The sequence below is a fragment of the Bombus impatiens genome, unplaced genomic scaffold (assembly GCF_000188095.3).
Source record: "Bombus impatiens unplaced genomic scaffold, BIMP_2.2 scf_0036, whole genome shotgun sequence".
Classification (NCBI taxonomy): Eukaryota; Metazoa; Arthropoda; class Insecta; order Hymenoptera; family Apidae; genus Bombus; species Bombus impatiens.
In genome coordinates this window covers 770,005-794,711 of record NT_176455.1, presented here as the reverse complement: position 1 = coordinate 794,711, position 24,707 = coordinate 770,005, and the positions used below count along the sequence as shown (strand labels likewise).

The following is a 24,707-nucleotide window of genomic DNA, read 5'->3' as shown; positions in this document are numbered from 1 at the left end:
GGGACGAAAAAACCCGTCGCCGTTCCTGATTCCAATTTAACTTTGTACAAGGAACTTAAGAAGAGAGGGAGCGATAAAAGACAAAGTGACGAGAAGGAAAGCGGAGAAGCGAGTGTCGACGAGGCGGATCGGTGAGATAAAAAAAAATTAAAAAGGGAAAAGACAGAAAGAGAGAAAGAAAGGAGAGAGGGAGGGAGAAAAGGTGAAGTAGAAAGGGGGAGAAAGAGTGAGTAGGAAGATGAGTTTGACATTCTCAATGGGGGTTTATTCGTAACACGTGAAGCGCGGAAATGAGTGGCATAGAGGAGCCACAGAAGCTGTTTCGCCTCCCGGGTACCATCGAGGAGGAGGAGGAGGAAAAGGATAACGAGGTTCGAAGCCACCAGCAACTCCCAGACAACCCGAACACAGCCGACTCACCCTTACTAGGACAAAGGAACACGGGAACCTTGTCCAGTCTGCCTAGGTACGTCACCCTGGTCAGGGTCAGCACCCAGAGCAGCAGCATCGGTGGTGGTGTCGGTCGGCAAGATTCTACCAGGTAAGTTCTTTGCACGTACATTTATATACAGGGTGGTTGGTAATAGTCGAAAATATAGAATAAAAATTTTTTTTTTTAATTTTTCCATCGAGACAACGATCTACAGTGAGGTCCATTATAACGAGACGTGATAAAGTGCACGCGTACCGAGCCAAAATTCAAAGTCGATTTTCTCGAAAACAAAGCCTCAAACGACAAATTTTTATTCTATATTTTCGACTTCTTTTTTCGCGTAGAATCACCCCCTTTCCGCTTGTACCATCAGTTACCAACCACCCTGTATATATTTCTTTCACCGGTATATTTTTATATATTTGTATATAATTTATATATCCGATTAGCTGTTGCGATGTGTAAAATATGTCGTTATGTGCACTAAATACAATTTCTTTCATAATAATTATTTATATTTTTTATTCGTTCGTTTTATTTCGTCTCGTCTTCCAAGTATTCAAATCATCTTCAAATTTACGAATATGTTTTAACTTTCGCTAAAACTGCACTTTAAACAGCAAATTTTTAAGCATAACGAGTATACCCGTGACTAGTATATTCGTCAAAAACAGCTAACTGGATATATCAGCATATTTTTTGTATATTTAAATATGATTTGTATATAGTAATATATTCTTTATGTATTCTTTCTTTCTTTTAATCGCGTTGTTGTTATCAAACGTTGTTCGGATTTATCAAGTTACCTGATATCAAATAACCTGTAACGAAATTTGGCTTCATTCTACAGTATATCTGGTAGAAAACGGATACTTACACGTACCAATTACTACAGTACGTAGATTAGTGTACATACATGGCTCAAATTGGTTCGAATGAATGTAATTTAGTAATTTGTAACTTACCGTTGAAAGAAACAAACTTTGAACGTGAAATTGTCATAAGGAAACATACTAAATCTTCTTCACATACGATCATAATTATCGACTCTTTAGAATTCATAGAAAAGATAATATCTTTCAACGAAACTGTTATTTCGTTCTATTTTTACCAACAGACAATCTTCCTTTTCAAAAATCGTCGCTGTAGAAATTTGCCAATAACTGATAACTGCGAGTCATTAAAATCAAGGACAACTTTAAAGATACTTGTAGCCGTTACTTGCAACGAACCTAGGGATATTCAGATCTCTGCCCAAAAGCTATTTCATTCTCGTGTAAAACCGGAAACGTTTGTTTTACATACAAAAGAGCGAACGTATCGGTGACCGTAAAAAAGCATAGTATAATCACGCGACAATTACCGAACAAAACATCGGTGGTTGGCGAATCACGTGGCCAGTTCCCAAGGCAGCCTATCTCTGCTGGATCATCCTCGAGCAAAAGCCGGTTGCGTTTTGTTTGAGGAAACCATTCTCGACGTTTTCTGGCGCCAGATGCTGTGTACAGGATATTAAATAATCGGATAAAAATGCTGGGAAAATATCGATCACCCTGTACCGACAACATCTTAACGCGTAATTTTCCCAGAAATTCTTCATCCAATGACAAATTACGTTACGTACGCTACATCTTGTAATTATCGCAACCACATCGATTATGATCAAAAGCAACGTTCGTCGTTTGCACAGGATATCGTTAATGCGTTAAGAGCAGCAAAGGAAGCACGTTCGATTTTTATAGCGTAATTCGTCGGCAAAATCTTCGATAAAATCTTCGCATGTCCCGTCGCTGCCGCTTTATCATCTGCTTTCAAGTAACTTCACCGATTTTATCTTATCGATTCTAACTTATTCGTTCTAATGTTCGAAGGAAAAATCGTTCGTCCAGCCTTCCGAGATATCGTAATCGAGAAACTTCGCCAAAGAAAGAAGCTGTATGTCCGTGCTATGCGATATACGGCGGCTGAGTAACTACGCGATTTACGCGTTTCATCTTACGGACGTTTTTCCAGAAAGCTGCTCGGTTAAGAACGATCTTGTACGCGGAACGTTGCACCCAATGATCGAGCAGAATCGACAAAAACGAGGATAGAGAAACTCGATAAGATTGCCGCGAGCTGGATGCTGCTAATAGTCTATAATCTTCCGTAATCGTTCATCGAACGAGTTTTTCCCTTAATCCGCCACCGTAACAGTCGCAGTTAACAAGAACGTTGGATCGTCGTTAGTGTCATCATAATTATTACGCCGGGATATTTGCCGTGTGCCTATCATCGAGTTTGATAGAATTTATCGAGGCAGAAGTCTATTAACGTAAACGGGATGCAATATATTTTGCGTAGCATCGCGAGGCTAACTAACGACGTCCGTATCCACTGCGTCTATACCGCACCACTGTTTACCCTTCTGGCTCTAATTCACCTATCGCGAAGCCTATCGTCCTACCCATTTATCAAGAACTTGAAAACATATTACACGTGCGACAATTGTAAAATTCAAGAACACGCGGCTGACCTTCGCTGCTAATTTACTTACGTTCGCCTCATTACGTTCTAACGCGGAATGCTTTTGAGAAATATGTCTTGGAAATTGTCAAGTTACGAGACGCGAACGTAAGAAGAATGACGACAAAGTATGGCTATATTAAGCATATCGACGACTAAATGCGTTTTACTAGAGATTTTTATATTAACTTTTAGCGGCAATTATATCGTAGTAATAGTAGTTTGTGGAACAGATCGATGGAATTTTCATTGTTTAACGCGTCGATTGCTACCGCTGCCGTTTCGTGACTCACGTTCTCTCGAATAAATTTTTCAGAACGACTAACGTGCGATAAATTTCAGAGACTAAAAAATTGTCGACGATGTGAGCGCTTTAGATAACATCGTCGGAGAAATGCAACGTAATATTTTGTGAAAATTAAACGTTATAGCGTAGCGTATGTAAATATATGTCGGGACGAGATGCATGAAATTCGACGTGTTAAGTAGTCGGGCAAAGATAATAGACAAAATATCGGCAGAATATCCGTTCTATCTTGATAATTAAATTTGCAACACTTTCGGAAATTCTTCGCTAAACGTACACGGTAGCAACCAACGAAGGTATTTAAAAACTTTCATGTTGTATCGATAAAATTTCACGTGGAACGTCGACGAAGGATATCTTCAAAATTAGAAATTACGAAATGTGAACGTAGAAAACGATAATTATCGTAATTACATGGGTAAAATTACATGTGCGACGTTAACGAAAAATATCTCCAGAATAAATGAATTGGAAAACGTGAACGTAGAAAACCGACAAGCCGTAAATAACTTAATAAATCGAGAATGGATCGTGCTTTATAAAATTCTATATTACTTGGTAGATGAAAAGGTATTCGTTTCGTGAAGAATTTCTACGGTTCAATGGAATTTTAATCCTCCTATTCTCTCGCAATTCTTTCTTTAGAACAGAAATTCTGTGCCAAGATCGCTTTAATCGAACGGCGTTCCTTTCTTTAATTAGAATAGTGGTAAGGTGTACTTGTAGGTATTAAAACTCGATACCTGCTCGTTGACTGGCTCGAGAGATTGCCTGCTCGGCGATTAATTTCAAGAAGAGATGGCAAATGTTAAACGAGCGTGGCGATTCACCTTGTGAAATCTCGAAAGGTCGCCGTAGTGACGAATTAATCGGTGATCGCGGAACGAGAGTTAATCGCGGAAACTCTTAACGATTTCTCAAGCTGTATCGGATTTCCCGTTTCCTGGACGAAAGACAATCCAGATTGTGTGGGTGCTCGTGATTTTCTCGAAAATACTTCCGTCTCATCGTGCGCAACGAATTACAAATTTCAGGTTTTTTTCATGAGGCGACGAATAACAACGCACAACGTGTAGAAAAAGATTTCCAGATTTTTTTCATTCGAGATAACGTTACGGTATTTTGTGTTTAATCGAATGAAAATATTATCGTATTCGAGATTTTTAACGCGCCACTTGTTACACGTAACAAAAATAAATTTCATGCCATCGACGAGTAAAAGAGAATTTAATTTCTCTCTTGTTCGAAACTATACGTAACAACTGAAACGTATGACAACGATGATTATTACTATATCGAAGATTTCTAGGATTACTATTTTATTCGAACGTGATACAGTTAAGCTTCTTGCAAGTATTTACCAAGTGTGAAAAGAGGAGTATTATCTAAGATGCTAGAAAACACGTATTAAACTGATAGAAACTAGTAATCCAATTATTACTGCTCAACTAATCCGTATTTATTCGCATGGATTATACGCGCAACAGATATCTTGCGATCGATACGATGTGCGATAGAGAAACATCATTAATCTGTCCAAAGTATTTTAGATAAGAAAAAATTTATAACTTAACAGCATTATACATCTGAGAAAATCCATTAAGAAATCTCTATCTTTAGACTTATTTATCTAACCTGTTGTCTGGTTCAATTAGAATCTCTATTATTATACAGTCCGATAGCAGTGAGAATGTTTTCTTGTTCTAAATAAAAACGAATTTCTAGCTAAAATGATTTTAAAATATCGCGCATCGTAAAAAGTTTATCCTATTTTCTCGTTCAATTAGAATCTCCGTTTAAAAAATCATTCCTAGCGACAGGACGAATTACGAGGAATTGTCAAGAGATTACTCGAATTTCCAAGCCCAGTCGCTACACGCGTTTCGTTTCCAAAAATCAGCAATTCCAATCACAGATGTTTTATAGATAATTATAGACTTTTTAATACGTTTTTAAGATATACAGTATCATTCAGCAATCTGGAATTATTAATTAATTCTATATTATACTATATTAATTCTTATTAATCTTATAATTACCTACCTATATTTCAACAGTTTTATTATCGACCCGAAATTAATCTAACAGACATGCACGACAATTTCCAAGAAGAAGAGTTTCCTCGAAAAGTTGACTTCCTTCAAATGCGCAACTTTTATAAAGCACGCTATAGTACTTTCAAATTTATAATCAGAAATTCCTTGTTACATCCTTGTGATATCTACTTTAACTTTTTCCGTACAAGATTTAGTTGTGCTTCAGCGATATGTGTATACTTTTAGCGTTAACCAGCTTCGTTAACACAATCAATGTCTGCTGGAAAAATAATTCGGTCTCATGTTAAAACCGGCGCGCCGTTTCTGAAGCGAGGAAATCCTGCTGCTACGATAATCGTCGTGTGAAAATTCGGAAAAAAATTCCACACTCGAGGTAGCCGCGATCGAAAATGAAAATCTTCGCGAGGCCGAAGCTCGCAACTCGTCCGATCTCGTTAGTTTAATTAAAAGCTCGTTATCGAAGCCGTGGACAATGCGGTTGGACAGCTCGCAATAAGAGCTCGACCCGCAGTGTGCGTACACCCGATGATATTAACGCGCTGGTTTTAATCCGCGTCGGGAAACGCCTCGAAAATTGTGTACCGGAAGCTGGCCAGCTTCGTCATGTCGAGTCCGGCAAGATCGAGCGTTTCTGTCGGAAGAAGAACGAGATTCGTCGCGTCTCGCTCGAGCTAACGTCGCGAGAAACGAAACAGTTGGTTGGTTTTGTTCGAAGGAGGTAGAATACGTATTATTCTTTTCGTCGAGTGGCTTCATTCTGTATTTTACACAGTGTCTGGCGAAAATATTTCGAGATTTGTCGTAGGAAAATTTCACGAATGTATTGCATTATGGGTGTTACATGAAACGAATTTTTAAAGGCTTATTGTTATACCGTAGCGAGACAGGTTTGTCACGATCCGACTGCGAATTTTTACGGACTTATTGGAAATTTGCGGATGGAAAATCGCGGAGAATGCGCATGGTATTGTATTATATTTATCTATTTCAACTTGATGATCTAGAAATTGGACTCAGTTTCGCATAGTTTGTGAACATAAGATAAAACACGATCTACGGATAATTACGATATCATAAAAATATCAATGCATATGATATACAAATATATATATATATATATGTACAATATGCAAAATAAAGTACTTTGTAGTAGACGAAAGGAATTAACACGTAGCTGCCATTTCTTCGTAAAAATCCGCAGTCCAGTTGTGATTATATTTGAAAAATTTGAAACGAAACCGAGTTTTCGATAGAGATTCCTCTTTATTTAGCTTCTTAACTTCGAAATTTAAAAAGGTGATGTCGTTGCAGGACGATAAAATTTGAAAATGTTTCAAGTAAAACACATAACACGTTCGTAAAAGGTTTTTATAGGTGCTTTCAGATACTTTCGTGAAATACTGCATGTCTCTGTAGAGTACGTGTTATTCTTTCAATAAAACGACTTGGTCGAATACCTGATATATATCTCGAAAGAAAAATATCAAATCGAAATAACTTGAAATCGTGTCCTTTTGCGGAATTCCTACATCCGTTGCTTTTATTGCTTTTGTTTTCTTTCCTATTCCTAATTGCATTTGTCGATTAATGCTCGATACTGTATTGTAAAATAACTCGATTAATTGAACCTAATGGATGTGTCGAAAGAAAAACGTGAAATTGAAAAAAGAAAAAAAATAATGGATGCCGATGCCGATATCTACGAGACTGATTCGTTTTCTTTTTTCTCATTCTGAAATTGTATCTGTCGATTGATAGTCGCCACTGTCGTGTATTACGTTGTAAGTAATTAGTCAACTATGATGGAACCAACTATCGAGTAGAACGAGATTTTCCGTTTGATTCGCGAAACCTGTTCGGAGACTCGATTTGCATGCAATTAGTCGTCACCAGGATGTTCTGGCAGCTTAATGAATATTTTTCAGCGTTCATTTAAATTCATGAAACGAAGTTCTGTATCTGATACCCTGTGAATATGTCGCGACTAATTTGGATAAACGACATACGGTGACATAAGGTGAATTGCCGATTCTGTCACCTTAAATTATTTGTAAACGAATTGCATTTATTATCTCCTTTGAATCACTCAATTAATCAAAGGGTTTCACGTTGCACTTACAAAACAACCCTCGTATCTACGTAGAAATATAAATTAACAAAAAGAAAAAAGAAACTAACTGTTGGTGTTATTTTTTTATTCAACAAGTCGTGTACACGTAATTCGAAATGAGTCAGAACCTCTTCTGACTCATTCCATATAGAAAATTAAATTCCGTTGTTTGCAGAAAAAAGGAATATTTGAAATATTTTGTGTACTCGTGGGATTAATATTTTTTGGAGGAGTTCGATCGAATATTTCGCTGGCAAAGTTGGACAAACACACGTGAGGACATGCTTTCGAGCTGTCGTACTCCGGAATTAGTACCGTTCTCAATTGACGCCTACAAACGATACGACCTCTTCTGCTATGGGATAGCACCATTATAATGCGCACCGAATAAATTACTAACAGCTAATGGCGATTCAACGTTGCCGGTGTTGATCGAGCCCTTCCGGTTCGTATTTCTTACAACAACTACTGCCAAATTGTTTTCATGGAAGCTTGGATTCGTACAAAAATCGCAGGAGAATCGAGGAAAAAATCGGTACATTGATCTGCAGAAATATTTTTACCAATAATACCGTAAATAAAGAATGAAAGATACGATTAGATGTTAGATAAAAACTGTACTCGAATCACGTTTAAGATTAATCTTTTTGCCATTTTATATCTTTCGGAATATTTGTACGGAGACAGACGAAGCTGATAAATCAGCTAAAGAGAAAGAGATAACTCGATCTGATTTGAAAATAAATCTGAATCGTGATTGATATCTTGGCAAACATACGGGGACGAAACTTTGGACGAGCTGGATGCTCTCTAAATTATGTTAATTAGTTCCATTATTTTTATATCATACGCCAGAAATTCAGACCTATAATTTTCTCGGTTCTCACGATATTTCCCTTATCAGTGCCAATAAAACGTCATTGATATTGGATTTTAATTAACCCAGATACCATTCGAATTTATTTCCCATGTAATACTTGCGCATGTATGTATATTATTTTCCTATTTCAAATTTCAATTCGATGTGTTAATGAAATTCTCTTTGTTCCTATTTATCGTTCATTTATTGTTTCTGCACTGCACAAATAGAAGAACAAATCTCAAAGGTCAAACCGATCAACTCCACTTTTTGTGAATATCTCAATTGTATTATTCGAAGATATTTGTAATTAGTGTGCAATATCTCAAAACACATGCGACTTATTTTCCCAATTTTATTTAACACCAATAGATAGCATAAATAATCAGCAAATTCGAAAGTAAATTTTCAAAAATAATTTCTCCCTGCGTTTCAATTCATTCTAAATACCTGGACGATAGTTGATATTAGTTAAAAAGATAAGCGTGTCAAAGTGTCCATCAAAACGTTAACAGCGAAGAAATCAGCTGCAATGTGATTAAATATCTAACCACGTTATTGATGAAATATTTAACCAAACCTAAGTACACTATATACGTTAAATACTATATAGATAATTATTATTAAAACGATGATCGATGAGGCTAAAGATAAAAGTACCTATATTATATATAATCATATTTTGACCTCAATAAAAAGCAACATTAATTTTATCAGAAGTGTGCTCATTAGCAACATAAAAAATCGATTGAGAAATGGAAGAATCAATCGTTAACCTCAAAATTAATAACAGTGAAAACAAAGCCAATATCTTCCTAATATCAATGAACAGTGAAAGAGTATGAAACATGGAAAGCCTTTTAAAAATAGCTTGTCGATTGGAGTCGAAAAATCGTTAATCTTCAAATTAATAACAAAAATTAATAGAAAGAAAACCAATATCGTTCCAATATTAATCAACGGTGAAAGAGTATGAAACTCGGAAAGCCTGTTAAAAATAGCTTATCGACTAGAGTGGAAAAAACAATGATCAATGTGCAAATGAATAAGGAATTAATAAAAAATATTAATCAACAGCGAAGAGGCGTCAAACTCATAAATTCGAAGTATCAAGCTCGTAAAAAGGAATGTCCAGCGAGTTGCAGTATTTCCGTAACAAACGTCCACACAATCTCCGTATGGGACAACCTCCTCGTACGTCGACAAACACCGACTTGTTTCAACGCGGATTGATAAATCTGAGTTATGGATTTTCAACTCGGGATATCGGCTCGATAAATCTGATCTGAGATGTTCGATAATTCGCGGAAAAGTTTGCTTTCGCAAGTAACGCGTACGCTTTCGGTTCACAAGCTCGAGCTCGGGCGTTTGCGTGCAATCAGCGATTTCGCGATGGTTCGCCAAGAACGACGCGACGCCGATAAGGAGATGGCTGCTCGGTGATAAGACATGCTCCCGGACTTTTCGAGTCAGTCAAACGAAGTCAGTGGAACAAATCTTGATTTGCTGGCGTTGTAGTCAAACGCTTCGCGATGTCGGTCTCGTCGAAAATGTTATCGGTGAACCGAGTGCACCACGCTATAAACGAGAAACAGATAGTGCCAATTGAAGAAGACATCCAGTGTATCACACGAACGTCGTTTTGAGTCGCCGATGAGATTCGCGCTTTCGTCGTGCCAATAACAATCGAAGAAAGTAGATTTTAGGTGCCTTTTGCGAATCGTGAACGATGCTCGAACGTGCATAAAAGGCGGTGGATCAATTTTCGATCAAAAGTCTGAAATTCGAGGGCTGTGATTTGGCATCGAGCGCTGGTCGCGACGAGTATTTGTAGGAAAAGTTCTTTGCTCCATTTGCTCCGTAAGTTTGCAAAGGTATCGGGAAGGTGGAATCGTTCGTAGGCCAATGTTGATTCGAAGCTTAAACAGATTTTTAATTACAAGAGAAATTCTCCATCTGTTTGCTGGATAAATCTACGAGAACGGTAAAAACAGTGCGCTTACTCCAGTGTTGGATCGGAATTGAAGTAAATATGAAAAGAAGTGTAAAATACAGAGACAGTGTTGCTTAAGAATTCGTAGAATTTTTAGAAGTAATCGTGATTGAAGAAAGAGAAGTTTAAAAGGGAAGGCGCCGTTGCAAAGAATCGCGATATCGTTGATAAAGAAAAAAGAAAAAAAAGGCAGGAAACAAGGGAAACATTCCGCGTGACGTAATCAGGCCATTTTCTCGCAAATGAAAAGAGCAAACGTTATTGTTAGTAGCTGATAAGTGGAGACCACTGGCCAGGTGTTGGCTCGTATAAGACGTCCTACATCATTGCTCGTACATCAGTAGATTCTCCATCATCAAACTCGACACCTATTCACCCAACCATTCGTTTCTTCCGCGTACATCGCGTGTCTTCCGTTCGAACGATAACAGGCCATAAAACGAAACGAAATCTTAGTAAAGAACAACGTGATTATCCAAGAGAAAATACAATTTCACTTTGTTGAAGAAATCTTCAACTCGATTAAGACAGACAGATCCTGTCGGGTTTAAAAGTGGATTAGAAAGATTTAATGGAATTATCATTGGATAATCAGAGAGAAATTGATGGATGACGTGCGCTTGGTTTTTGAGAATCAGTTCTAAGAGCAACGGTTGAAGAGCAGATGCGATTGCCAGTGAGTTTTCTCAGCTGTGTTCATAGTTGTCAAATAGTGTACGAGAAAGGAAGTCGATAAAAGATAAACTCTTTTTAGTCTGATCGTGGTTAACGAAACGAGTAACTGCGAGATCTAAGACGATAAGTGAAAGACTTACGTGGAACGAGAACCAATCGGGACAAGAAGTAATTGCCTTCCCTTTGATTAATTTCAACGCTTCGCGTTTGCAGCGATCATCGAAGGTTCATTCTGCGACGTGAGAGGATTTTTCGCGATCGCTGAACTATTTGACAAGATAGTAACTTGTTAGAATTATCGCTGCAATCACTGGGAATTCATTCCTACCATCGTTTCCGATAGTAGCTATCGTGTTCGTCAAAATCAAAGGGAATTTTACAATCGTTGAATTTGTTGAAACTTAGCTTGATAAAGAAACGGAAGATTATTGAAATTATTGCTGCGGGCATAGAAATTGATACTGATGTAAAGATCGTCAAATTTTCCAAGGGCCGTGCAAGATAACAGGAAAATCGAGATTTTCAAAATTAACTTTCAAGTTCGAAATTGACATTTGAAGCATCTGCAAATTATATTAAACCGAGCGTACACGTAGAAATTTCTGCGCGTATCGATAAATTGTACGTGTGTGTTATCTACAATCGCGCAAGAAACCTTAAGATCGTGACACAGAGAAATGTTTGTACGATGTGAAAAAATCCTTCCGCCACTGATCCTTCTTCGTTCGCGATAAGAAATGAGAAATTGCAGCTACGTCGAAGCGTGTCGTTTAATATCACGTGCGCGTGCAATCGTATGTCACAAATCTGATTATCCGAGTGTCTAGAACCTCTTCGTCAAACTAATAAATCTTTCGAATAAAACGGGAACAACGTCGTACGCTATTGTCCTCGAATGGAAAATATTGTTCGAGGTAGAGTATTGTCCGAATACGCGAGCTAACGCGTGTGTTTCAAAGGAAAAAAAGGAGAAGAAGAAGCAAAAATGAACGGAGACGTTCCAAAAGATCCAATTTCGAGCGTGAAATCATCCTCGCCGGACAGAGACGAGAAACAAAATCTGTTGCCATCGTTGGAACAAACAACACCTGTTATAGTAAAAATGTCCAAGACTCCATCGCTTAAAAGCAGGTAAAATGACACACTCTAATCTGAATTTATTCGATGTGAAGAGTTATCGAGCTGCGTAGTTGGCTTCCCAGTTAATAACTAGAATCGTGGGATTAGCTATTCATTAACGACCGGTGAATTAATAACGCATCGACGAACGCAGTCTTTCTCGTCCACTTCTGTCTCTGCGCTGTTATTTACGACTGACAAGTTAATTCGATAAGCGATTATATTCCAACCGGTCACCCCAACCGTCCCAATTATCCGAATAACGAGGACACAATTACGAAAACACCTAATAAATACTTGTGTGCAGACGTTGCTCGCTGAATTTTTCGCAAACGAGATGCTACTGTGTAGTAAGCTAAAAAGTAGTAGTGGCGTAGGTCAGTCCGCTATCGTCTTTCATAGAAATAACGTCGTTTGTTTATCGTCATGAAAGATTCGTCGCATTCTTTCAAATCAGACGGAAACGTATGCAGACGGAGAATGAGGATACAAATTGATTTATTGTGAAAATAATGCAGCGATGCTATTTCAGAATTGGAATTCAAATTCAAAGCCCAAATTCTCGAAATCTTGAATTACACCAGCGCGATTTTCGGACTGCCAAAACTGTGCGAAACTGTGCAAAAGTCTCGGGCCATCCGTTGTTTTTGTAAGCCAGTTAACTGCATTTGACGAGTACACTCGTCTTCGCTTGTATTTGTTCACGCACTCAACGACTTAAGCTCACGAGAGATTTCTAAAACTAAATTCCGCAGTTAGCTGGTGAATTAATGTGCAAATACTTGATCCTGTTCCGTAACTATTGACAACAGTATAATAATAATTAGCATTTGGTAAGCAATGATATTAATAAATCGGCAAGCTGCGAGTCGATTAGATTACAAATTTCTGTAGATTCGTGTAATCTTAGTCGGGTAACTCGTAGTGTTGTTCCTTTTATTTCTAAAATTTCATCGATGATATAAATTCGCGACTTTCGAAACTTCACTGATTCTATCAATATAAGATTTCCAAAATTCAATCTGTTGTGCAGTAGACAGAACGACGATTTTAAAGCTGCGTTGCTTTCTCGGATGTACGATCAATTTGAAAATTATTAATAATTTGCTGAGAAAATATTTATCGATTCTAAATAATTAATATTTTACGAAACGGTATGCTACCATACAAGCAGGTGTTAATTTAACGCGTACTTATTTGCTAATCGTTGAATATTTCGGAAGAAAACTGGCAAATAACCTTGAAATTTATCGTCGAGCTTCAATTTGGACGATCAAACTGTTTCGATGATTTTACTTCGTACCTTCTCTGCAGCATAAAATTATAGAAATTTCTTTGTTGTAAACTATTCCTTATCGTCTCTTCCCGATAACGATAGAACTTAGATCAATCGACGATATCTAGACGAATTATTCGAGGTCGTGCAATATCGTATTTACGATGATCTAACCTTGTCAAGTACCCAAAGCTTGGATAAGATTCGATTACTCTTATCCTGTTAAGCAAAGAAGACGAGTTAACTCGTCATACGAATTGCTAATTCTTTTGTCATAATAATTTCTTTATTTATAGATTTTCTATATTTTTACGCGTCGTCTGATTTCTATTCAAAATAAATCACTGCTACATACATCGTACATTTGAAGACTCTAGAGCAGAAACGTGATAAATTATTCTTCAGGAAAAGGGGATTTTAAAGTCCAATATACTTTTGACTATATTTATGGCTATTATAATTAAATAGCAATAATTATTCCGTGATTCTATGAAATATTTCTCGGATAAATCATTCTAAATTTAAGATATTCTCTTTTAGTCATCAAGCGGTATAAAAGTCAGAGAATCAATAAACATTGACTCATTAATCTTCATTTACATTTGCAAGAATTAAAGCCGACCTAATTAAATTTGATTTATCTTCGTTAGTTTTTAATTCTCTAATTAATCGAAAATCTCCATATTGACAGACTATCCAATCAACAGATTAATTTCCAATTTTTATTCCATTCCCCTAACATCTTTTCTTTCGCTGAATCTCACAGTTTTATGAAACTTAAACAAATGTATAACAATGACATGTATAACGTTGTAATAAATTATTATCGTTTGATCCTTAACACGTCGATTCTGAATGTTTCATGAATTTCTTTCTCTTCCATCACACTATCGCCTGTATCTCCTTGGCTCATTTTTCCTCTCGCTTTTGCTGTTCTTTCGCGCCTTCTCTAAGCACCGAACAGTTTATCTTAATGATATCAATAATTATCAGAAGATTAATCGATTAAATTATCGACCTTACAATTATTGTTAGTAAATGCCATCGATCTGCGAGATGAATCAACACAACGGTGAACAAACGCGGACCGCAGAGTTCACCGCGTGTGTCGGCGATTGATTTACGCGTGGCAATAAATAAATTGGTAGATAACAGTTGCTCGGTTATCGTACGGAGTCAAAATGGCGACTTCCTTTTGGCCATATGAAAGGGTGGCGAGCGCGAAGGTCTCAGACAGATCATCGAACTGGTCGCGTCGATATATTCTACTGTTGGTTCCGTGCAGCTGTGGCCGCTTTTCGCACGATTTTCGCGAGTTTTCACAGCGACGAATGATGAAATCGCTCCTGTCGACTTTGCATCTCGAATCGTGTAAGCATCGCAGTTCGTTCGAGTTATCGCTGACTGATTAAGAAATTCCTTAAACACGCTTCTTCGACGCGCTTTAAATAGACAGAAGCACCAGAGACAAGTGGCAAGCGTGTCATTTATCGACGGCGTTAAAGTAATTGGTCGAGTTGTCTAGGGATTGTCAAAATTACCTTTTTTTGTCTTTTTCTTTCTCTTTCACTTTTTCGGTGAAGATTCAGTTGATTTGTGAACTGTTGCCACTAATGAGAACGGCTGCCTGTCTGTTTCGGGATATGATAATTTCAGAGTGAAGTTTTAAAACGGTGTAAATGATTTATGATAAATGTGTCGAGTTTGTGATCAAAATTGTCGTGTGTTTCATCTGTTGAAGAGAAATAGTTGGTGAACTTTTGCAACGATTGACAGTTTGTCATGGAAAGGTTCAGGAAGGATCACGTAAAATGCGAAGAAATCCATCGTGAGTATTCTTCTTGAAACGTTAAATTTGAGAAAGTATTCAGTACTGGGACGCGATCAAACATGTGTCATCCATCGATCATCGAACAACTTCCGTCAAAATCTGCGATAACACGAAACACGAACAGATTCATCGTGGGTATTTCTCGCGGAACGACAGAGAAATACAAATTAGGACGATTAACAGAAATATTCGCGCAACTAAAGAATAAAACATCGTACGGTGGAAAGAAATTTTCACACAGACAGAAGATAAAATCTCGGGTATTCGAAACGAAAGAAAAAGGAAAATGAAAACTCGTGCGAAAATTCTCGATCAAATAAAATTGTTACACGAATAAAAAATAAAATCTCGAGCATTGCGGGCAAAATTGTCGCGTTAACAATACGGGAAATACCATACGCTGGAGACAAACTTGACGATAAAATTTTCCATCGTTCGCCATCTCCGCTACAGACGATCATCCGCTTAGCATAATAAAAATGCATGTCTAAATCCCGCCAGATGTATACATCGCGCAAAATACGTCGCAAAAATCACAATTTGCAAATCGTCTATCGCGCGCAAATCTCTGCTAGAATTTTCATAAAGATTCGTATCGAATAAGGAAAGCGATGGGTGCGTAACGATCGATTGACAGCAGAAGAACAATATGATCAGCTGAAATTTGCTATTCAAATCCGGCAAGATCTCCGCGGAGAATATATTACGACGCGTGTACAAATGTCGACGAGGCCTTGATGAGAATTTCGTAGAGCATCTCGCTCGAAGAAATAATTTATTCCCTCGCGGTTATTTTGCTAGAAAAAAAAAAAAAATAGTACGCTACACGTGTTACCACGTGTCGAGATAATCGAAACCGAGATTCAGTTCTGCGCGAATGATTTACGGTCTCTATCGTCAAGTAGCTTTCGCGGAAAGCAACGTCATTGTTAAATAATCGATGCGCAGACGTAATCGTTATTTTGCTGAATCTCGAAGCCGATAATCGTTAAAGGAATGATACGACGTAGCATAAAAATCGATTGATGCCTGTCTGATTGCTTAAGATTAATTAAAAAGCTATCAAGTTTCAGGAATATACCTGACTTCTATCTTTAAGTGGGTCAATACGTAGCGACGTATAGGATCAAATTTCTCAATCAAAAACGTGTTCGTCCTTATAAAGAGTACAATCACCTTGTCAAACGGCCTCGTCACGAACTTTTATCGTGTCAAATGCCTATCGTAAGAATAATCCACTGAAATCAATGACCATTACAAGGAATCTGTTCCAAATTCCGATACCAGTTGCGCTGAAAATCGCCTCTGTTCCTCTCGTGCTCGCGACAGGAATCTATATAATTTTAGGACATAAGACCAACTTTGAAATTTTCGACGTATTTCCAAAATTTATCTTTCCCTGATCCAGCATGGCCGAGCGATCCAATAAAATGAAAGTTCGAAAGAAATCTGAAATAGAATTTTTGTTAAATTTACAAAATTTATCTCTTTTTCGTTCGACGAAAGTCGAACTAATTCGCTAAAAATTAAAAGAATTCTACGCGCGATAAGAACCTATGAAAGACAAATCTGCGAGCAAACGAAAGCGAAGTTCCTTCTTCCAAGTACCAACCGTCAGAATTGTAATTTTCAGGAGCCGGTACAGAGCATGGCCAACGCGGAAGCTACGTCGTCGCGCCGTGTTAAAAAACGGCGAGTGCAACGTCCTTCAGTCGCGAATCTCCAGGCGTTCCCTGCGCTTCCTCCGGGACATATTCACGACCCTGGTCGACACTCAATGGCGATGGATGTTGCTGTGCTTCAGCCTGAGCTTCGTGCTCTCCTGGCTAGGTTTCGCGGTCATCTGGTGGCTCATCGCGTTCAGCCACGGTGACTTTGAAAAGGACCACCTGCCCCCGTATCAAATAGACAACAACTGGACACCCTGCATCAACAATATCTTCTCGTTCACGAGCTGTTTCCTGTTCAGTATCGAGACGCAGCACACGATCGGTTACGGAAGTCGTGTCACGACCGAGGAATGTCCTGAGGCGATCTTCGTTATGTGCATCCAGAGCATCGTCGGTGTGATGATCCAGGCGTTCATGGTGGGCATAGTGTTCGCAAAGATGAGCAGGCCCAAGCAGAGAACTCAAACGTTGCTATTCTCGCGGAACGCTGTTATCTGTCAGAGGGACGGCGAGCTCTGTTTGATGTTCCGAGTCGGCGATATGAGGAAAAGTCACATAATAGGAGCTGCCATTAGGGCCCAATTGATAAGGACCAGGACCACCAAGGAGGGCGAAGTGCTGTCACAGAACCAACAGGAGCTGGCGGTAGGCACCGATGGTCAGAATGGTAACCTGTTCTTCATCTGGCCCACTACGATCGTTCACAAAATCAACGCGGAGTCGCCGTTTTACAACATGTCCGCCGAGGACATGCTGACGGAGAGGTTCGAGATTGTGGCGATCCTCGAGGGAACGATAGAATCGACAGGACAAACCACTCAGGCCAGATCCAGTTATTTGCCACAAGAGATCCTCTGGGGACACAGGTTCGAGCCCATGGTCACGTACTCGAAAGAGAGACAGGGCTACGAAGTGGATTACTCCTTGTTCAACAATACCACGCAGGTCGGAACGCCTCTGTGTTCTAGTAGAGAGCTGGCGGAGTTTTACAAGATACAAGAAGAACTTCGTCATGGGAACGGTAAGTGGTTGCAGGTTTCTAGAGAATGGATACACTTGGCATTGAATAGAACGTAGTTTCTGTGTGTTACCTGTGTTATCTGTTTAGCCTTTTTTTTTAGTTCTCTTCTCTTTCGAAATGAGTTTGACGTAAAAAGAAAGGATCGAATATTTCTATCTAGATTCAGCGGTGAGCTAGTTAGATTTTTGGATAACTAGATCTTCCCTTCATCTCGTATCACACGGTGTCGTAAGAGTAATGAGACTGAATCTCTGTTGGCATACATTGTACATTTAAAAGTACGATTACCAATGTTGTCCAACAAGGAAACGAAGCATTATATAGCGTACTGAATAGTTTCGAACTGGAACATTCTACAATTCACAAACCTACACGGAATTCGCGAATTAAATGAAAAAGTCGGACACGAGAATATAATGAAAGTAACTCATGGAGCTACTAAAAACAAGAAATAGCGAATAACGTTATTTTTCATCTTGCGTTCTTTCCGCTTTGCGGCTTCTTCTTGTGGCGAATATCAGAAGTAGCCGCGTATCTTCGAACGATGAATTATCTTTCTATCTTAAGCCGTTCTTTAAAAATCATTTTGCAAGAAATAAACGAAAGAAAGACTTATCTTCCACATCGATACATCTTGTTTCTTATTAGTCTCGCTACTCTCCCACCGCACACACCTCTCACGTCTAATACTATCTAAAATAAATTAGAATTGCATACTTGGAATTCAACGTAAAACCACGCAGTTTGCCCTCGTCCTTTTGCGACACGCGTCAACGACACCAGGCTCGTCCTGTCACACAGCCTATTCAATTTTTATTTACTAGAGCGGAATGTCCGGTGTAATTAAAAGTTTCCGCGATGCGTCGGCCAATATAACGAGTTACAAAATAACCACTAACGACGCAACAAGGTCGGTCTGCGTTAATTGGCATGCACGCGCAAATCAAACTAATCGATATCAAACCACCTGCTTGCCTCATGCTTGCCTCCATTGTTTGTTCTGCCAGACTCGCGTGCTTTGAGCTTCGAAATGCTTTGAGCTTCTGTATGTACGTATGCACGTGTTGACGACTCTGTGAACGGGTCTCGTTCGATGTCTCTCTGACTCTGTTGGTGCTGGTGTATACCGTAGATGGAGGCCTGCGGAAAATTCCTAGCGAGCCGAAATCCGCGCCGGTGATATTGACCAGCAACCAAGCGGACGCCCCGGAGTTCCTTGCCTCTCAAGGACACTCTTCTCACGGATCACCGAAACATCACGTTGACATTCCATGGATCGACGAGAGCTCGGGTGTTTAACACGTCGACTGCGGAGCCGCTCAGTGCGACGGACATTTTCTTCTTCTTAACCCTCGAGCCGCGGGCGATTTTCATTTTTTTCTTCTTTCTTTTCGTACAGAAAATCGCGGACGAAATTGATACGTAGACTGCGGATATTCCTGCAGATTTTTAATAATTTTCCGAATACGACTGAAAGAGTAGAACTTGGGGATTTGTTTCGTTTTGTCGAATGTTTGTAACAGGTATCATAGTGTTGGACATTTTATATATTTTGGCATACCACGTTCGTTCTGTGAACTTTTGCACCATTAAACTTCTCGTGAGTGCGTGAAATTCCGCCGTCTATTTATACCTTGTACAGGTCTATCATAAGGAGATTCTCAATACAATGGAAAAAACGACGCCGTAATAACGTAGCCAAAAATTTCGCCGAAATTAATACTAGAACTACGCGGGTCCACGATGTACCTAAATATTTTACGTACGAATCAGTCCAATTCAAACGATATTCCTTCAAAGAATTGATCTATATAATTATATTTGTAAATTTCTGTACCTAGATAAAAATCAATATTAATCGTGGCAAAAATACCAGTATGTCTTCAGAAAGTTTGATAAACATCAGTTTGATGGTTTCAGTAGTTCTAGTGTTAAGACGATGACTGCCATGCGAATCTCATATATTTTTATTGCTTATCTTTAAGACGTTAAAATAAGTAAAACGCGATTTTCGCGTCGCCCGCGGCTGCAGGGTTAAAACGCTTTCACGAAGGTTGACGTCTCTCGATAATTGGCCAAATGAGAACTCAACTCGTGGCCAGTTAGCGAAGCACCAGACGCTGTAATTTAAGGCAAACCAAAGATTCCATAAAAAGCTACGACTCGTCTCAAAGTGCGTATCGAGCAGTTTTTTCTGCGGATTTTCCGCGGCTGATGAGTTTCAGATGTTCGATAAGAGGTCCTGGTTTGTCCGTCTCACGCTTGTGTCTGTTTCTGGTATTGTCTTAATCGCGTGACGTCCTGTCGAACATTGTTGCGCGATACGATCCGATCGAGAGGTTGTTGGTAAAGGGCTATCATACGCATTGAGAGTCAAACGTGAGATTACCATTGATTTGTAATCCTGTATACTTCGTCTCCTCTCAACCAATTTTCAATTTATGCGCGTAGAAGATCCGAAATAAATTTCTTGCCTTTCAGCGTACACACACTTTTGACTCTCAGTGCATGTACAAAACTACCGCTGAGCCACACATTTACTAAATCATCTTTAACCCTTTGCAATTCTACGTCAAGTTGAGTTTCACCTTCTATTTCGTTCTTTTCTTTTAATAAAAATATATTAAAACAGATGTGGTTATTGCTTGTGAAAATACGAGAACACAGCCAAAACTACGAACACCTTTGAAAGTCATTTATTAAGTGTAGGTCGATTAGGCCAAAGTGTCGAGTGTCTGGACAGCAAAGGGTTTAACAAAGCGTTCGTAAGCAAATTGAATCGTTGAAACAGTAAGCGAAATTCCTCCAATTCCTGCTTTTCTCATCATCGTCATTTTTGAAAGATATTTCAGACATTTGACTCGACAAAAATTTCATTTAACCATTTCATACGTAACTGAGACGTTACACGAACACCTGGGCATCTGTTTTACAAAGTTAAAAGAGCGAAAAGCTTCAACTCCACATACAAATCACCTACCTATGGAGGGCGAAACAAATACGTTTGTAAACGAAGGGTTAAGCAAAGTGGTATTTGTTGGTTGTCGTAAGATAATTTGTAAAATAATTCAAAGCCAAACACATTCACATCGAAGTACGCGTCATATCGATTATCCATCAAAATTTATACAGACATTTCTACTCGCTAAGTTCGAAAGATCAAAGCTGAAATTCCTCTAAGTAGAAGACTATTTTGCAGGTATGATAGTAGACGAGGATTTCCTAATGGAGTCCTGTCAGGACAGCCAGTACCACTACGGTCATCGTCCACACCTAAATCATCCTCATCATCATCCAAACCACAATTTAACCTACGTGGACAGCGGCAGAAGCGAAACCAGCGCCGACGAGGCGACCACCTGTCGAAATTCTTGCAGAGACTCGACGTATCACGGACCACCGGTTCCAAATCGAGACCATAACCACTACAAGATTCTCGATTTAGACGCTGATGGGATCCAGGTGATGGGTGACGTCGATCTACAACACTTGCCGGAAGCGGTGAACAGGGAGATCCTTAAGAACAGCCGCGAGATCATCTTCGAAGAGCCAGAAACATCGAGAGAAGGGAGTCCGTTGTTACTAAAATCGACTAATCGGAAGAACACGAGACACGGTGTTCCGGACGAGGAGAAGAGATCTTTGAACAGTTCCAAGAGGAGTCTCTATCATAGAAATATTCTTCGAGGCTTGGAAGAAGATAAAAGATCCCTGGATGGGTCCAGAAGAAATTTGAATGGGTCCAGAAAGTATTTATTAATCCCCTTGGATAACAAGAACGCGGTGGAGACCGGATACAGGGAGAATTTCATCGTTAATAGAAAACACACGGGCAGCAGAGAGTATTTAAACGCGACGAGGAAGGCCATCTACGTAAAAGGATGCAGGGAGCCCCAAGAAGTGGACGCCAGAGGAAGATTGAACTCCAACGACGACAGGTTGATGATAGAAATAGAAAAACCTTCGAAATCGTGTCAGCCACAGGAGATATTAGCTAAAGACAAGAGCACTTCGCTGTCGGATCCTGATCTATCGCCGAACGACTACGTTCCTGCTATAAAGTCACCAGTTCCATCGACCTTGTTACCAATCTCTCCAGTATCCGATCTGTCGCCGGAATCTGGCTTCTACGATGGAATGCAGTGGAATTGTAGCCCGGAGTGCGTTAGAAAGGATCTAAAAATTCCCAACGAACCTGTGATCGCAAGAAATAGAAGGAGTTACGAGAATGCGCAGCTTCAGGATGTGAACGAGGTTTTATCGAGACCTAACAGTGATAATAGCTCGTTGGATAGCGAGGAGTCCAAGAATTTAGTTAGTGAGAATGGTTCTCGTAAATTTGGCGAGAAGAATATTGCCGCGAAACAGACGGTCCCTTACACGAGCGTCTGAGCAAAGTGTGCCTTTCTCTTAGTGTAACATATCGCTTCCAAGTGCCAGTGCAATTGTGTTGTACAGAATATTGCGTTTTACGTATTTCCAAAGCGGCATCAGAGTCGTGATTGGTCTTATTCAACCCTCGAGCATCAATGATATTGGACACAGCTGCGGCTGGACGCGAGAATCTGAACATTTATTCTTTGGTTCCACCGATCAGTTTGTTTCCTTCTTTCGGGCGAAATCCCCTTGTCCGCACTCTCCTTTTATTTACGATCGAACCAATGTTATTAGTAAAATTCTATAAGTAACGGTAACGAGCTTGCTTATAGTGAAAATAAGTGAAATTTTGCAATTGAATTTTACAGATTACAAGTCGTCCGACTATTTCGTTCGACGTGAAGCTGAACGCACGTAATTGTAAGAATCTAAGAATTAATATTGTTAATTGGTAAATTATCGTGCAAGAGAACTCTTTATAAAAGGTAGATATACGAAATAAATTTTGACAAATTTCTGAGGAATTCAACAAATTCGTGGAATAAGAACTTTCAATTAGTTTCGCGTAGTTCATTGTGTTCTGAGGGTTGAGTAACCAATGTGTTTCCGTATAGACATTCTTCGTGTATGGCAGTGATTATACAGAAAAGTGATAAACGACAGAGCTACAACAAAGAAGCGACGACTAAGGGATAGAAAATAAATCAAAATTATTCTCATTTATTTTCTATCGTTCAGCCGTCACGTATTTCATCGCTGTGCTTCTTATCGCTCACCGCTTAGCGTTTATCACTCTTCTGTATAGTCACGGCTTAAAACGCGTAACTTTTCCAACTATATATTATAAGTATCTGTGAATTTATATTCTATAAATTAAGTAGAAGATATGCGGACAATTATTTTTGCTATTTTACGATGTTTGTAAATTACACTAAACCGCAGGTCGGTTAGAAGCTTCCATGTGTAATAATTAAAAGAGCCAGTCAAATTGCTCGTTGAATTTAGTAAAATTAATCTTCTAGAAACTAAACGTGGATATAATCGTTTTTGTTCGAACGACGAGGCTTTCGAGAACTTGGCTGAAAACGCTTCACGAGGTAGTTTCGAAAACGAAGCATACGACGCTCTAACCATTAATTATATAATTAACCATCATTTTAATTAAAACTTGAGAACTGAAATATCGAAGATCTTGGAGATTTCATTAATGAAAATTATCAAGCAATTCAGAATTTAAGATTAAGTTATCTAAAGTCAGTATATTCGATAGATTTAGGTATAATGATCGACTAGATGTAACAAAAGTACCTAGCAAACTATCGAAAGGTATATTTTTACAATTTAGCACGCACGAACGCTAAGGTATTAAATTAACGATATTCTGACTGAAGTCATCGATACGTCAGTTACGTCCATGCCTGGCAAAGCATCAGTGTTCGAACGAAACTTCGTAGATTTAGCGATGCCATTTAATTCCTGTTAATTCTCCCGTAAATTCACCCATTAAAGACCAATTTGCCGGATATAGGCAAATGAAGAAGAAAAATCGAACGAATCTTTGGAATTTCATTTCGTAACCACGACATTAAAAAGTGGAATTCAATGATTTACTTCGATCAAAAACAAACAACAAAATATATATATATATACATATTTCAAACGAGTAGTCTTTAGTGGGTTAATTTGATAGTTTATGGCGAAAGGAACCGTGTTGGTTAAACAATTCCACGTACTATACTTCTAATTATAGTAGAAAAAAGGTAGCCACCATAGCGAAGATAAAGTGCCTTGTTTTAACTTTCAATTTCCACGAGAGTGAGGGTAGCGAACGTTCTCACCGCCAAAACAAATTAGCCTCGTTTAATATTTATTGCTTGCAGGGTATCCTAAGCACTAGATCGACGTTTGTATATAGAAACGTTCCCAGTTAAAAAGACACTATCGATCGCGAGGATAGGTTTGCACGAAATCGACAGCCGCTTCGAGAGCTTCTCAACTATGTGATTCGATCGGCACAGCGAACCAGATCGAATTATTCTGATATTATTTAGACGGAGTGTGCAGAGGAACCTGAAATGGTAGAGCTCCGAGTGTTCCTCCGGGACATGGATACCTGCCATCGTGACTTCTAGCGTAAATTGTGAAACTCTTATTTGTAATAAAGACCAGTCGAAATCTACGAGAAATTCAATTTTTTCCTTAATCTCAATTTCGTCGTTAAAATCCTTCCTCGTTTCGCTTTACCTTTTTCCGAAAAAATTTATAACGCGAGCATTTGCCCTCCGTTCGACGTGTATACTCGTCATTGCTTAAGTTTAACTATGCGCCCCGGTAAACGATTGTTGAAACTAAAGTTCACAGGTTAAGAGATCCTTCGTGTATCACGTTGTACGTACCAATTCACTTGGAAACGCGTCTGATAAGCGAAAGGACGTGAGAATGATAGTATCGCGTGACCATCGAAATTAATATAT

At 38.9% G+C, this 24,707-nt stretch overlaps 1 protein-coding gene across 4 annotated transcripts; it reads left to right on the top strand.

Moving 5' to 3' along the window:
- The first annotated feature begins 26 nt into the window (after nucleotides 1–26).
- LOC100750019 lies at nucleotides 27–24,412 on the top strand. Of its 4 annotated transcripts, none has more exons than XM_024369373.2 (5): nucleotides 27–541; nucleotides 15,076–15,162; nucleotides 16,799–17,856; nucleotides 21,056–22,431; nucleotides 22,493–24,412. In XM_024369373.2, the coding sequence occupies exons 1-4, from the start codon at nucleotides 291–293 to the stop codon at nucleotides 22,246–22,248; spliced, it is 2,589 nt and encodes an 862-aa protein (XP_024225141.1). In that variant the 5' UTR covers nucleotides 27–290; the 3' UTR covers nucleotides 22,249–22,431; nucleotides 22,493–24,412. The 4 variants fall into 4 exon arrangements, with proteins under 4 accessions (XP_024225141.1, XP_012244027.1, XP_012244032.1 ...); XM_012388609.3 differs by lacking the exon at nucleotides 27–541 and adding an exon at nucleotides 9,637–12,070; XM_012388604.3 differs by lacking the exon at nucleotides 15,076–15,162.
- Nucleotides 24,413–24,707: the final 295 nt, after the last annotated feature.